Source organism: Ambystoma mexicanum, chromosome 1p (genome assembly GCF_040938575.1).
Source record: "Ambystoma mexicanum isolate Mex_15411 chromosome 1p, UKY_AmexF1_1, whole genome shotgun sequence".
Classification (NCBI taxonomy): Eukaryota; Metazoa; Chordata; class Amphibia; order Caudata; family Ambystomatidae; genus Ambystoma; species Ambystoma mexicanum.
Window position 1 is genome coordinate 666,737,891 of NC_090921.1, and position 14,075 is coordinate 666,751,965.

Consider the following 14,075-nt stretch of genomic DNA (forward strand, 5'->3'; position numbering starts at 1 on the left):
CAGAGAAACCCATAAGTAATTTAAGAAACTCGTGGTCACAGTAAGTGACAATATGGTCTGGTCTGCCCATAAGGCTGCTTGTGGGGCCTTACCACCTACTAAAAAAGGCACTATGGTGAAAATAACAGGTAAAACTAATTTTATTAGAGCATGGGAAAATTTGAAACAGAAGATATTTTTGGGCATTAGGAAATACCTGATGAAAAAGAAGAGAATGTGGCTTAAAGGTAAATCAGTAACTATATACAGGTATAAAGTGTATAAAGCAGGAAATAAGTCCGGCAGACATCTGGCATGGATGGATGGTGAAAGACAGGTCAAACAGAACCAAGAAAGCTCGTTTATTAACTTATGCTATCAGCAAAAACACTTTTTTCTGAAATAAGTTTAGCATATATGAAGACATGAATTCATTAAAGACCTTGCCATTACAAAATGTTTAAGTTCTGTGGCTTTGTTGAAGGAAAATAGTGCCATTTTAAAGCACCTAGGTAACAGTGTGAGATCTGCACGTGAAGGATGAACAACAAAAACAAAGCTTTCTTACGTTTATTAATATCACAGCTATGCAAAGTGTATAATGGGATGCTTGAAAAACAATGCTTTCAAGGTCAGTGCCATAAAAGGTTGTAAACGGTTGTAAACGATATGTATAATGCCCGATAAAGAGCACGTGGAATTTCTGAACATTTGAAAGACTTACTGTGGTAATTACTCTGGTAATAAAATAATTTTGAAAAATCCATTTAGACAAAAGGGTATAAAAAAAAAAAAACACCCAATAACGGATGGCCAAACAAGCTTTATTCTAGGATGTCAGCCAATATTTTAAAACTCAGTACTTAGCAAAGCAAGGTCATACCATGATAAATAAGATCCTGTTCACAACCAACCTGGGATGTGGAAAAAGGTATTCCACTAGCTGACCTGGGAGTGTGTATGAGTAGCTATTGCAACTGTAGGAATCTCTACCCAATTCACAAGGCCAATTCAGTATCATGGTTCACATGTTATTATGAAAAGTGATGGACAAAGCAGGAGAACAATCCCTAAAGAAAGTACACTTCAGAGATTGTCCTCGCTTATGGTTACCATTACATACCGTAGCACTGGCTAATAGACTATGTTTAAGGAAGGCAAGAAAGTGCAAACTTTAAACGTTGTGGGGTTGATACAAGTCTATACCCATCATCAGAACGAAATACATTTTAGATTTTGCTCGTTTTGAGGAAAGATTATTCTGCGGCCTCAGCATATTGATTAAAGTCCTCAGCAGCAAAAAAAATCTTATTAGTAATACTATACAATTGCATGACTGGAAACAAAGACTGGTGGCTCCCAAACAGTTGGGGATGTAATCAGTAAGTGGAGGATTTGCATTGGGTTGAAAATATTCCACTAGTAAAATATATATATATATATATATATATATATATATATATATATATATATATATATATATATATATATATATTTTAGTATCTAGAGGAGCATGCCTTCCACTTGATTTGTGGGACAGACTAAACTCCTAAAAATCTTCACACAACATAAGTTTGTTCTTTTATTTCAGCAGTATACCTTGCCATTTCACTAATGCTTTTTAAAGAGCCAAATGGGAAATTCCCCCCTATGGCCACCCCTACTGTTCTTCTTTTCACTTTTCCTTCCATGAGCTACTGGTGTCACTGCTTCAGACAACTGACATGCCGGATGAAAGGCGTATCCCCGACTTGAGCGGCGTACTCCACGGCCTCTACGGTTCCTTCGGGCCAGCCTTACTTGATAGCAGGAAGCTGTAATCAAATCTAGATAAACTTTCTGATCATTCAACCATGGACACCCTTGTCCAACACTGCTGAATGATTACCACTCAACACAACCTCTAATCTATGCACTCGGTTATCCCGTGTTGACCATCTTATGGAAGATGCCATGTACCAAACGCTGGATAGAAAAAGAATATTTACATTTCTAACACAAAATTAACTGGGATGGTGTATAAGGTTTGGAGACATAAAACTTTCTTGACCTGCATAATGTAATTCTTTTTTCAGTTTACTTTGATTAGAGATTTCAAGGCAGGGAGGTTTGGCAAGAGAGAATATGTGATTCCACTTACTCCTACGTCCCGTCCCCTTTCCTCCATACTTATGGGACATTCCTCCGTCCTGTGTGACGGGACCGGTTAACTTTGAAAAAGCATCAAAATGTTGCTAAAATTTTTGTCCTTCCTCACTTTCTGCGCGGGGCACAGCACGTGGCCGTAACCCTGCCCATCTCGGCTCTGCCCCGCGCATCGCCCATCTGTCCTCTCCTACGCTCGTTTTGGACTGGACGCACTTGCATCTGCAGAAGAATTTCTTCCTTTTGTCCCCCTCCTCTTGGGCTCTCGCTAGCGATTGCGTAATAGTCTGTCTATGTCGTTTAAATTAGACTTTCCAGATTGTTTCTCACCATTCCCGCTCTTGTGGCGACGCCAGAACTGTTGAGGTGGCAAGGAGTGGAAGTTCCCCCTTCACCAGCAGTGCCGAGTTCCTTCCTGTGAAGGCTAGTTTGGCTATTGGTATGTCGCAGAAACATTCCAAGCCACATAGTACCAGCTCAGCTGAGGTTCCTTGTGTAAAGGCTAAAATGAAGACCACTGATCCACCGACGGGGACCCCTGCCTCACTTCCACACGTGCCGCAGTTCCCCTCAGGTGACGGCAAAATGGCGGCCATTCCCGCCACGACCACAGTGGCCATTTTGGGTGCTTCTCCCACCACTACGCCATCAGCCTCAGGTGTGGGGAGCAGTTCTGTAGGTGAACTTGTGCGCATCCGTTTCGTCCAGTTTACAATTGTAACACTAGGATGCCCCTTCCACACAACATCTCGCTGCCGGTGGGTTCGACACCCTTGCTTTTTTAGGACACTTCTGGGGATGGGCCCGTTTGGCAACCCTCCCCTCTGCGTCCCTGGAATTATCCTCCTCATGAGAGGCCTCCTCCGGCAGCTACAAAGCAGTCTCCGGAGGACGCTTTCGGCAAATTTCAGACGCTCCTGCGTACCGACCCCATGAGGGAGTACTTCAAGGGTTTTAGGGAGATATGCCTGCCTGCGCCTCCGGCTCCACCCGCGCCTCCAGTGGTTCTGCCGGCGCCACCCTTGCCTACGGTGCCTCCCCCTACCCCTCCGCCCTTGCCTCCGTTGTCCCCGGTGGACAAGGCGGTTCCTGACGTAGTTCAGCAAGACCCTGACCTGTTGGATGATGTGCAGGGCGATCAGGACAGCAAAGACCAGCACTGCTCTATTCGAGCATTCGATGACCGGCTGCTGGACAAAATGTGTCTATTGGATGTCCCAGTGCCCGTGGCACCTGCTCCGCAGGAGGGTGTGCTTTCGGGGGCTTTCACCTTATCTACTTTGGAGCGTAGCGGCCTGTTCTTGCAGAAGGACTTTTTAGCCGAGGTCTGTAGAGTCTGGGAGAAGCCACACTCTGGACTTTTCGTCAATAACACGCGCTACAGGCTGCATTCTTCAGAAGAAGTGGCCCTAGCATCTTGTTCGCCCCGCTCCTCCACGGTGGTGGCTGCGGCCCCTTTACAGTCCAGGCCTGCAGCATCCTCTTCTACGACGGCTACTGGTCCTGGGAAAGGAGGACAAGCTCCTCGACTCCCTTGGGAGGACATTTTTTGTTAACTCGGCCCTGCAGCTCTGGCAGGCCAATGCAGAACTTGCGTTAGCGGGGGCAAATATGAAAATGTGGAAAGGTCTGTCGGAGTTCCAAGAATTCATTCCGGTCAAGAAGCTGGAGGACTTTAAGGCGGGATTGTCCGATGCCAGGGTCTTGGCCCAGGATCTGCTGGAGGCCGTGGCTCAACACGTCGACACTTCGGCTCGGGGCCTTATGCTGGGAGTTGATACCTCTCGACAGGCTTGGTTGCACGCCACCAAGTGCTCAAAGGAGGTGAAGGACAAGGTGTTGGACCTGCCGTTTGACGGTAAGGAGCTTTTCCATTCCTCAACGGATGGGGAGCTGACCAAAACCTAGGACAGCACCCAGACAGCTAAGTCCTTCTCCGTCCTGGTTAAAACTCCTTTTAGAACCCAAAGACCGTTGTCGCAAAGCCGGCCCTCCTCTGGTTTCAGAGGGTTTCCAGATCGGATATCCCACAGAGTGGATACCCCTTGGGGAATTCCCACCAGAAGCAGCAACGGACTCTGTTTTTCACCGGTTCCTCAGCCTCCACCTCAGGTTCAGGTGGTAACGCTACCGAAAAACCCGCCAAATGAGGGTTCTCCGCGCTCACACAAGACCCAGGTGGGAGGACGCATTGAATCTCATTGGGAGGCGTGGCAGACCATCACCGAGGACAGGTGGGTCTTGTCGCTCGGGTGGGCTTCTGCCTACCCTTACCCCCACCCCACCCTACAACCCTCCTTGCCAGCAGTTGGGATTGTCCTCCCTAAGAGCCGAGGTTCAGAAGCTGCTGGGCCTCAGAGCTGTGGAACCCGTTACCCTTGGGGAACAAGGGGAGGGATTCTACTCCCGGCTGTTTACGGTGCCCAAACCCAACCAAGCTGGCCTGCGCACCACATAGTATTCTGATCTGGAGATATCTTCGTTTCTCTGTGGGAGAGGAGCACTTCCAGTTTCGAGTGCTTCCTTTTGGTCTAAGCTTGGCGCCGCCTGTCTTCACGAAGATGATGTTGGTGTGGCCCATCTTCGTCTGCAGGATATCCATGTGTATCTGTATTTGGACGACTGGCTCTTTCGCAGCCGTTGCCCGTTAAAAGCTGCGTGCAATCTTCAGTCTCTCCTTCAGCTTCTGTTCCATCTTGGGCTGTCAGTGAACTGGCGGAAATCTTCCATGACGGTCTTGCAGGACTTTATTTTCCTGGGGTTTCACTGGAACACGATCGATTGCAGAGTGTACCTGACAGGTGACAGAATGGCAGATCTGTTAGCCACGCGTCAGATGTTTGCGCAGTCGGAGAGCATGTCGGCCTGGTGGTTCCAGAGGCTTCTGGGCCTCATGGCCACGTGTGTGTTGGCTCTTCCTCGCCTCAAGATGAGGCGGATTCAGATGGCTCTTCGGAGTTCTTGGCGTCACGCTGTGGATCCGGACTCCAAGTTGATAATGATTCCGGCTTCCATGAGAGCGGACCTGGAGTGGTGGTCGTCTCTCAGCAACCGGTCGGTGGGGGTGGGGTTTCAAGACCTAGCCCCTATGGTAACGGTCACGACGGACTCCTCCCTTCTAGGGTGGGGTGCGACCTTGGATCTTCTTCAGGTCTCGGATCTTTGGTCGCCTCAGGACAGGCTCCTCCACATAAATCATCTGGAGCTTCTAGCGATCTTCCTAGCGATCAAGGCGTTCAGACCGATCATTGCCAACAAAGTGGTCCGTATCCGCACAGACAACGTGGTGTCAATGTATTACATCAACAAGCAGGGGGGCACCAAGTCTGCCCCTCTCGTGGACCTGTCCATCCAGATTTGGAAGTGGGCCGTTCTTCATGGTGTCTGGCCAGTTGCAGTACACATTCCGGGCCAGCTGAATATCACAGCAGATGCCCTTAGTCGGCGGACAATGGTCATCTACGAGTGGGAATTGAAGGCGGAGATCCTCATGGATTTTCCTGCGTTGGGGCACTCCGGAAGTGGACCTCTTTGCGACAACAGCAAGCTTCCTCTGTACGTCTCCAGAAATGGGCTGAGAGCCTCCTCCCTGGGGGATGCTCTGGAGATTCCATGGCACAACATGAGGGCTTATGCTTTCCCGCCTCTGCCTCCGATTCATCGGACGATTTGCAAGCTGAAAGAACGCAGTGAATGGTTCTCTTCTACTCATAGTCCCGTGGTGGCCGGCCACGTTTTGGTTCTCAGAACTTCAACACCCGTCGGTGTACCCACCGATAAGGTTACCGGTGAGTACCGATCTTCGGCAGGCGGGGGGGGAAATCAACAGCTGTGGCACCTCTCCCCACAATCGTTCAGCTTGGTGCCCGAGTTCAGGTCCTTAGAATATCTCAACCTGTCTGCGGATAACATGCGCATTATTCAGGCAGCCAGGAAACCCTCAACTAGGTCTCAGTACAGAAGCAAATGGCTCAGGTTTTGTCATTGGTGTTTAAACAAACAACTGGACCCAAGGGCGGCTACAATTGACACCGTGCTGTCCTTTGTATACCACCAAGCAGAGTCGGGAATTCACGTTCTGTCATGCAGAACTTATCTTTCGGCGGTATCCGCCTATCTACTAGGGATGTAACGGTATACCGTTAAAGATACCGTGAACCACTTAATTGAACAATAATAACCGTCACATTGTTTATACCGTTCATACCGTTAAGTGTGCTTTTCAATCTGATTTGGAAAGGCTGCAGTAAGCAATTGCTGTGTAGTCTTGGTTTGGGGGGGGGGGGGGGGGGGTGTGTGTGTATATATATATATATATATATATGCACACACACACACACACACACTACCATCAGCCTCCATTGATCTGTGGCATGCAGGTTATCAAGATGGTAACATGTTCATCTTCACCAGTAGCCAGTGGGGAAGCAAAAAGCCTAAATGACCACTTAAGGAAAGCTGTTCAGTTTGCTTTGCCAGTTGCAGCAGGCCTCCATCCCACCCCCTCCTCGCCACACATGTGTTTGGTGGAAGCAAGGCATTTCAGTGGAAAGTATGTTGAAAAGCCCAATTCTGGCCCTGGGTGCCTGGTTTTGTTTGTGATGATACATCTGTCAATTTATGACCTTTTAGAAAATATTTGTTAAGATCAGTTAACTCCACCTGCTATACCGCGATAACCATGATATACCGTCATTTGGCAAGAAGGTTATTGTACCGTCATAAAATGAATACCGTGACACCCCTACCATCTACAGACCAATGTTCTTACTCTCTGTCTAATCCAGTGGTTAAGAGACATTTTGCAGGTTTGATACGCCTTTATCCCCCGGTTCGTAATCTGCACCCGTCGTGGGATCTGAATGTGGTCCTTACGGCGTGCCATAAACCCTTCGAGCCAATGGCCACGGTGGACCTTAAACACCTGTGCTGGAAGGTGTCTTTTTTGGTTGCCGTTACTTCTGCAAGGCGTGTGAGTGAGCTCCAGAATTTGTCGATGGAGCATCCCTTCTTGGTTTTTCACAAGGATATGGTGGTTCTACGGACAAACCCTTCTTTCCTGCCGAAGGTGGTCTCCGATTTCCACCTAAACCAGTCGATCTCCCTGCCGGTCTTTTTTCCGAACCCTGCTTCAGAAGCGGAAAGGGTTCTGCACAGTATGGATGTTAGAAGGGCTGTTAAGTTCTATCTGGACAGAACAACCGAATTTAGGAGCTCTTCTCAACTGTTTGTGACTTTTGGTAATTCACAAGGTAAGCAGGCCTCCAAGGCGACTATCTCCAGATGGATCGCTGCTTGTATTACGGAGTCTTACACTGTCCAAGGACTGCAGCCTCCTAAAGGTATTCATGCACACCTGGTGCGGGGCAAGGCAGCTGCAGTTGCCTTTCAGAAATATGTCCCCTGGGAGACCATTGCAAAGGCGGCTACTTGGGCCAACCCCATCAGCATTTTGTAAACATTATTGTTTAGACCCGAGCTCCAGATCGGATGCTCAGTTTGGCCAGGCTGTGCTGAAGAACCTTTTTCAGTAGGGTTTTTTTCCCCCATACACCCGCAGTTCCTGTAAGGAGTGCTTGGGAATCTAAGTATGGAGGAAAGGGGACGGGACATAGGAGTATAACCAGGTTACTCACCGTAGTGACCACCTTAATCCTAGTCCATAGTCCCCCTTCCTCCATACACCCGCCCGCCGTCCCCTCTAATAAGGTTCATCTGTTATTGCTAGGAGTATGTGTTTTAAGAATGTGTCATAGGACCATGTGTTGTAGCAATGCATGTATCGAAGCGCGAGCTGTAGTAGCATGCATCATAGAAGCTTGTGTATGTAGTAGGAGCAGGTGTAGTCGCTGCATGCGTCATAGGAGCGTGTGTCCCAAGAGTGTACCCTATTCCAAAGGCCTCAATCTTCCTATGCTTGATGAAGTAATCTGAAGATTACAAAAGCTTGCAAATAAATAACTTTGTTAGCCTAAGTTATCAACTTGTTTTTTTGTATATTACACACACACGGAAAAACCGTGAAATCAAATATTTCGGCTATCAAATAGGCAACTTGGAATAGCATATATATGTTGCTCTGTGGCACTACATAGAAATATGCCTCTCACCACAGTCCGTTCAATCCTCTACACTCAACTCAGAATCATATTACAAGGTGCAGGGAAATAAATGGAAAACCTACCTTCACAGAAGCAGCAGTAAAATGTAGCCCAGAGATGGTCTGCCATTGGGTTACAAGAAGAACAGAGGGAGTGGGAATGCTGTGGGCAGGGAAAGGAATGCAAGTCCATTAATGTAAAAAAAAAAAAAAAAAAGCGGAGGGGTTGCATCTGGTAGAGTTTGTTCAACACTAGCTTTGAGCTGATTACATATGCCATTCACTATATTGTTACGACTGTGGGGTCATGGGTTAGGGACACCCCCATAATGGAGATGGCACACCCCTCCCCAGAGGGATAGAGATTCAATGATCTTGTTGATAGTTGTCACAAGATTCCCAAATTCTCATATCATTTGGAAATGTGCTTTTTGAAAAAATGCCAGCATTTAGAATTCGCTCATCAATCTATTGGTTCTTTGCCAATCTTGGGTGGTAGTGGTATGCCCACTCAACTTCTTAAGATTATTTAAACCTCCACTTGTGTCCAGAATTGAGTAAGAATGGCTTGGCTTTTCTCAGTAACTGAATGAGGGCATTTCACTCTTTTCTTGTGGTTGGATAACTTACATTGCTTGGTGCAGGAATTAGCTTACTGAGGATTCTTGGTGAACTTGAAAGAAATACATGTAAACAGTTACTGCTCCTCAAAAAGAGAGACATGGCCCATTTATCAAACGAAGGTTTTCCAAAGTCAACACCAATAAAACATCTACTATGAAAGTGTTTTCACATGATCACTTGCAATATCCAGCTAAAAAGAGTGTTCAGACCAACCCAGTGGCATGGAAGTGTCTAACAGCAGCATACCCTTCATAACACAAATGAAATCTAGTGTGTGGCCTTACCATTGTGTAGGTCTTTAGCTATTTGACTTAAGTTTACATTAGACAGTGGCAGTTGTTAACAGACATGCATATTTGCTAATTCGTTATGATCAGGCCAATGAAGTCAACTAAAATGATCAAGTAACCATACTGCAATGACCACTATGGTACAAGGTCTACACAGGTAAACCTGTAGCTGTTCTCAACAGGGGGGGCCAATACATAAAAAGCAAAACAACATTGGATTGTAGTGGTTACTGGGAATTGTACTCGCAGGAGCTCACAATTAGTAATTAAGGGCACGTGGCAGGATGGTGTTTGAAATGTACCATTCAAGATTAAAGCTAGGCTGCTATTTTGTCTGGTGATGCTTATTTCAATAAGGCTATCTTGAGGCATCATGCAGGGCTGAAAAAGTGTTAGGTGCAATTTAGCTCCTGCTTTTAGCCTACAAGAGAACAGTTACCGTGAGTCCCTTTTAAATGTATCGGCCAAATGGTACCGCACAAAAATACCCACATGCCATTTTGCATTTTGAAATGTACTTTAGAACACATCTACATGTCAATTTACAGTCTAAAGATCATTTGATGGACAAAAAGATACATGGTGTGCATTGCATGTGGAATTTAGTAATTTAAGATTTGTAGTAAGCTATGTACTAACTTGTTCCCGAGGGGTATCTCATGCTTACTAGAGGCAAACATGCAAGTTGCAAGCTACTGGCCAGACATACAAAAAAAAGTCACCCTGCGGAATGCAGCCTTTCATCTGGGATCTGCAAGGTCGCCTTTTGTAACCAGCCTTCGGACACAGATCTGTATTAAAAAAAACATTGATGCAGGCTAAAATGACTGAAGGGAGAGTCCCCCCTATCCGATATGAAGTCCAGGTTTCTCACATATGGAAATTTGAACAGACTTTAGTCCATTTGAAAGTCCAAGGTTCTGGTCTCGCAACAATCTACTACGTGTTGTAGGCATTCAAAAGAGACAACAAATCATACTGAAGACGGTGGAACTCGTTTGGAAGTATTGTAGGGCTAATTTCTGGATATGGTCTGGACCCAAACATCAAAGGTTTTGGAGCAATAAGAGATAAGTCTCAACACTAATTCTAAGAGCCAGTTCAGTGATTTCGGAGACATCCTCCGACGGCAGATTGTGCTGAGGTGGTTCTTATTGGCACAAAACACCATAAGTCAGAGCAACCAATACACTAATTCACAAGTCAGCGAAGACATGTTTGTTCATTGGAAGTCAATTAGGCTACGCGTGGTCCCAGTTTTCATTTTGTACTGTTATAATACAGATGAACTCAAACAACTGGTTTCCTGATAGAAACAAGATGTGCAAGAGCAAGGATTCGAACTACTGAAACCAGGAGGCTAGCAGCACTTTCATTCCTACAGTTGTAATGAAGCCCTTTGACACTTCAAGAGACACCTGCACTTCAGCAAGGCTAACAGGAAAAGCACTCGCTCCAGTGACTACACTTTCCCGAAGAAAAATCCACCAACAAGTAGCTGCAGTAGGATAGGGCGTGTGTGCTTCTATAAATAAATGTGTAAATGACTGAACAAACAAAAAGGGGACTAACTATACACGTTACTGGGAAAGTTGGAAGAAACGCGTATGTTATGGTTCATTTATAATGTACTAAGCGCGGGCTCGGGATTCGAACCCGTGTTGCTCTGCCTTGTCTTGCTTCAAAGACAAACGTGTTGCCCCTGAGCTATCTTGCCTCCCCCTATGGAATTGGATGAGCATACTTAGTAGTCCTCGAAGTATGTTCCACCTAGCAAGTCTTTCCCATAACAAGTCGCTCACAACCCAAATCAAATGCCACAGTAAAATCTATAACTAATGTATAGCGGCAGGTTACCTTTTTTTGGTCCAGGTTCTAAAAAGGCACGACAGCCCACAGACTCAGTATGACAAATTGGAGTCTGCCCTGCAGGAGTGCAAGGATGCGTAGTGGCTAAAACGTCCACTCAGCCTTCACACTGCTCTAAACCAACAAGCCAACACAGCTAAGAGATATACCCCCTTTGCCTTTTGTGGTAAGGCTATGCTCTTAAGAGAGGTGTGAATGTGAATCAATAGCGAGCCAAACAGCAAAGCATACCAGTCCATAATGAAGCAAATGTCCAATGAACCTTCTCTAAAAATACATATACTTTTAAACACACCATCTGCAAAATAACTACATAGAAAACCGCTACACTAAGCCCATCCCGGAGAAAAGAACAGAGAATAAGCAAAGATAGCAATAGCATAATGCAGCACTCCGAATAATAAATCAGGGTTGAAAGGCAAGTAAAAACAACAAAAAAAAGAGATAATGACCCAAACAGTCTCTAGGACCCAAAACTGGAGAAAGGGGGTACTTAGTAGCTTTGTGTACTTCTTGGCAGCTCGACAACGTCGAACCAGGCTTGATGCTGTTGCGCAAATGGCAAACCAAGTTCGCATACTGTGTGTCATAGTTGATCCAAGCGTAGAGCGGGCATCAAGCCGGTCGAATACAGGACCTCAGGAGTTTGAATGCAGTACTCAAGTAATGCATGTAGGAATGTGTTCCAAGGTCAGTTTGAAGTAGAACCTGTTTGAGACAGGTGTATCTGCTGTTTAGGAATGATGAGTGTCGCTCCAGCAGTTCACGCGGATGTGACCATGATTTTCCAGTACGCGGTTCGTCTAGGAAATGGCTCAGCATCGAGCAGAATCAAATCGTTTGTTAACAGCCAGGAGGAAGTCAGCGAGCGACATCCCAGCAGTTTGAGAGCCGGCAATGAGCAGTTGAGAGTCTGGCAGTTTCCGGGGTCAGCAAGGTACGAGGCAGTGCCAAGGAGGTTTGATCGGTGCAAGCACGTCAGGTGAAACAGTTAGGGTGCAGCAGCTGCATTCCTGCCATAAGGGCAAGGTCCAGCCTTCTGGGTAGAATGCACATGCAGGCTCATTACGAGTATGGCAGTGTGTGAACAAATTGGCGGTAACAACATTACCGCCACTTTTTCCAATTCGCCGTACTATGAATATGGCCCTTGAGTGGGGAATTAACTCCAGCATATCTGCAAAATCGTAATTCCACCAATGAACTAAAATAAATGGTGATTAACTCTGCCACTGCCACTTGTAATCCAGCTGTAATTTCACCAGACCAAGTGGCAGTAATGGTAATTCCATTGAGCAGTATTCAAGCAGATTTACAGCCGGAATACCACCCAACTCGTAATGAGCCCCATAATCCTTCCACAGCTGAACTGGGCTACAGGGCCAACACACGTGTGATATCAAATTGGTTGGGGCCGCAATGATTATAAGCAGTGTCACGCACCATGCCCCAACTCAGGCCTAGCTTATAGCTAAAGGTTACCAAGCTACCTGTATAAGCTACTTATAGTTCTAGTACTGGGGGTGGCATATCTTAAAGGAGGCCCCTGTGCTGAAGAAACCTGGCTGTCACTGCAGCTATCAAATGGGAACCTGTGATCTCTGAACCAGCGTTGCACCACTGGTAGACCAGACACTGTAGATCAGAATACTGATGCCGCAGGGCACAGACACTATGCTTTCAGTGTGGAAATTAGTAAAGGCGAATCAGCAGGTGCTCCTTTTAGAGCTGAAATTACCCGCAGAATTTTATAAATTAATAAAAATTAAAAAGCCAGGGCTTCTAAACCTTTGCCAAATGGACACACACGCAAATCCACAATGTGACACATCACAGCCTGTAAAGGCCCTGCGCTCAAGCTGGAGCCAGCAAATTGCAACGTACAAAATACTCAAGACTTGTTATGCACCCTACTGTGACGGATACCCGACAGGGAAGCGGGGGTCTCTTTATGGAATAAAGTTGCACTTCGAAAATCGCAAAACCAGGCCGGGCCACCTACGTCCGTCATTCTTCTTATGCCAGCAAACCGATTACAATTCATTTGGTAATAATAGATTACGATTACACAAGGTAAAAACAATAGATTTATTTTATCGTTGGAAGTATACGCCGAATAAATATATAAATAGCTGATGGGCTTCATATCCACGACCATTACAGTCGTTTGTTAAATGATCTGTTGACAATAATAAATCAACCAATGATATTTTAGGGATTACTTTAAGCACACGCTGTCTGCCCGGAAACAACCAACCGGTATAACAACCGTACTATTACAAACGATTAGAGGGTGGAAGGCATGTAAACTGTCCAACCACGTTTCAGCTGATCGAGAAGGCGGAAGAGACGTTTTACCCAAGTGACAAGGCCGGCGTTGCCTATGGGCGAGTCAGCTGTTAGTCAAACAAAGCTCGACTCCTATTGGACTTGCTTGCCGCCAGCAACGAATCAGGCACGCCCGGATTGGGCGATCGCTCAGCTGTGTTTGCATGGGGAGTGATGTCGTAAGTATACGCGGGAAGGGGAGTTGGATCTGAACTTTACCTGTTTCTCTTCCCCTGCCTCCTCGTCTTCTGCGTGCGGCTCTGTCGTCTCTAGCTTGTCCGCTGACATCGTAATGTTTCCACGGGCTTAACCGAATGCTCTGTCAAACCAGCCTCTCTCCGTTCATCCAAAATGGCGGTGCAGACGTCATAGCGGAGGATCCCTCGGCGTGACTGTCAGTCTTGGCTAACCAATTAGGGACTGAAGGCTGACTAACGTTACATCATTACTGGCCAACTGCAGCAACGAAGAGGCGGGTTTTCTCCTTTCAGATTGACAGTCCTGTTGGCGAATTAGCGGATTTGTGTGCCCTATGAGCTCCCATCATGTCTCAAACGATTCAAAGATCCTCTATTTTTCGAGCACATTTTGAATTTTTTGTGTGTGATTATTGAAATATTTTAGAAGTGCAGTTATTTGATATAAAATGCAACAGTATCCATTATATCAAAAATAAACATTTCAGAACAAGGAAGTGAAATAGAATGTAAATGTTAAAGGTATTTGTACTGCGCACTGTC

The 14,075-nt window shown here is 46.1% G+C and overlaps 1 protein-coding gene across 2 annotated transcripts in view; it reads right to left on the bottom strand.

The window, feature by feature from the left end:
* The window catches only part of ENSA (endosulfine alpha), a 154,674-nt gene extending 140,931 nt beyond the window's left edge, over positions 1–13,743 (bottom strand). Inside the window, exon 1 of one of the 2 annotated variants that reach the window (XM_069649735.1) lies at positions 13,555–13,743. In XM_069649735.1, coding sequence (XP_069505836.1) covers positions 13,555–13,623 — 69 coding nt within the window. In that variant the 5' untranslated portion in view covers positions 13,624–13,743. The remainder of the gene's footprint in view (positions 1–13,554) is intronic. The other variant, XM_069649734.1, reaches the window with a different exon arrangement.
* Positions 13,744–14,075: the final 332 nt, after the last annotated feature.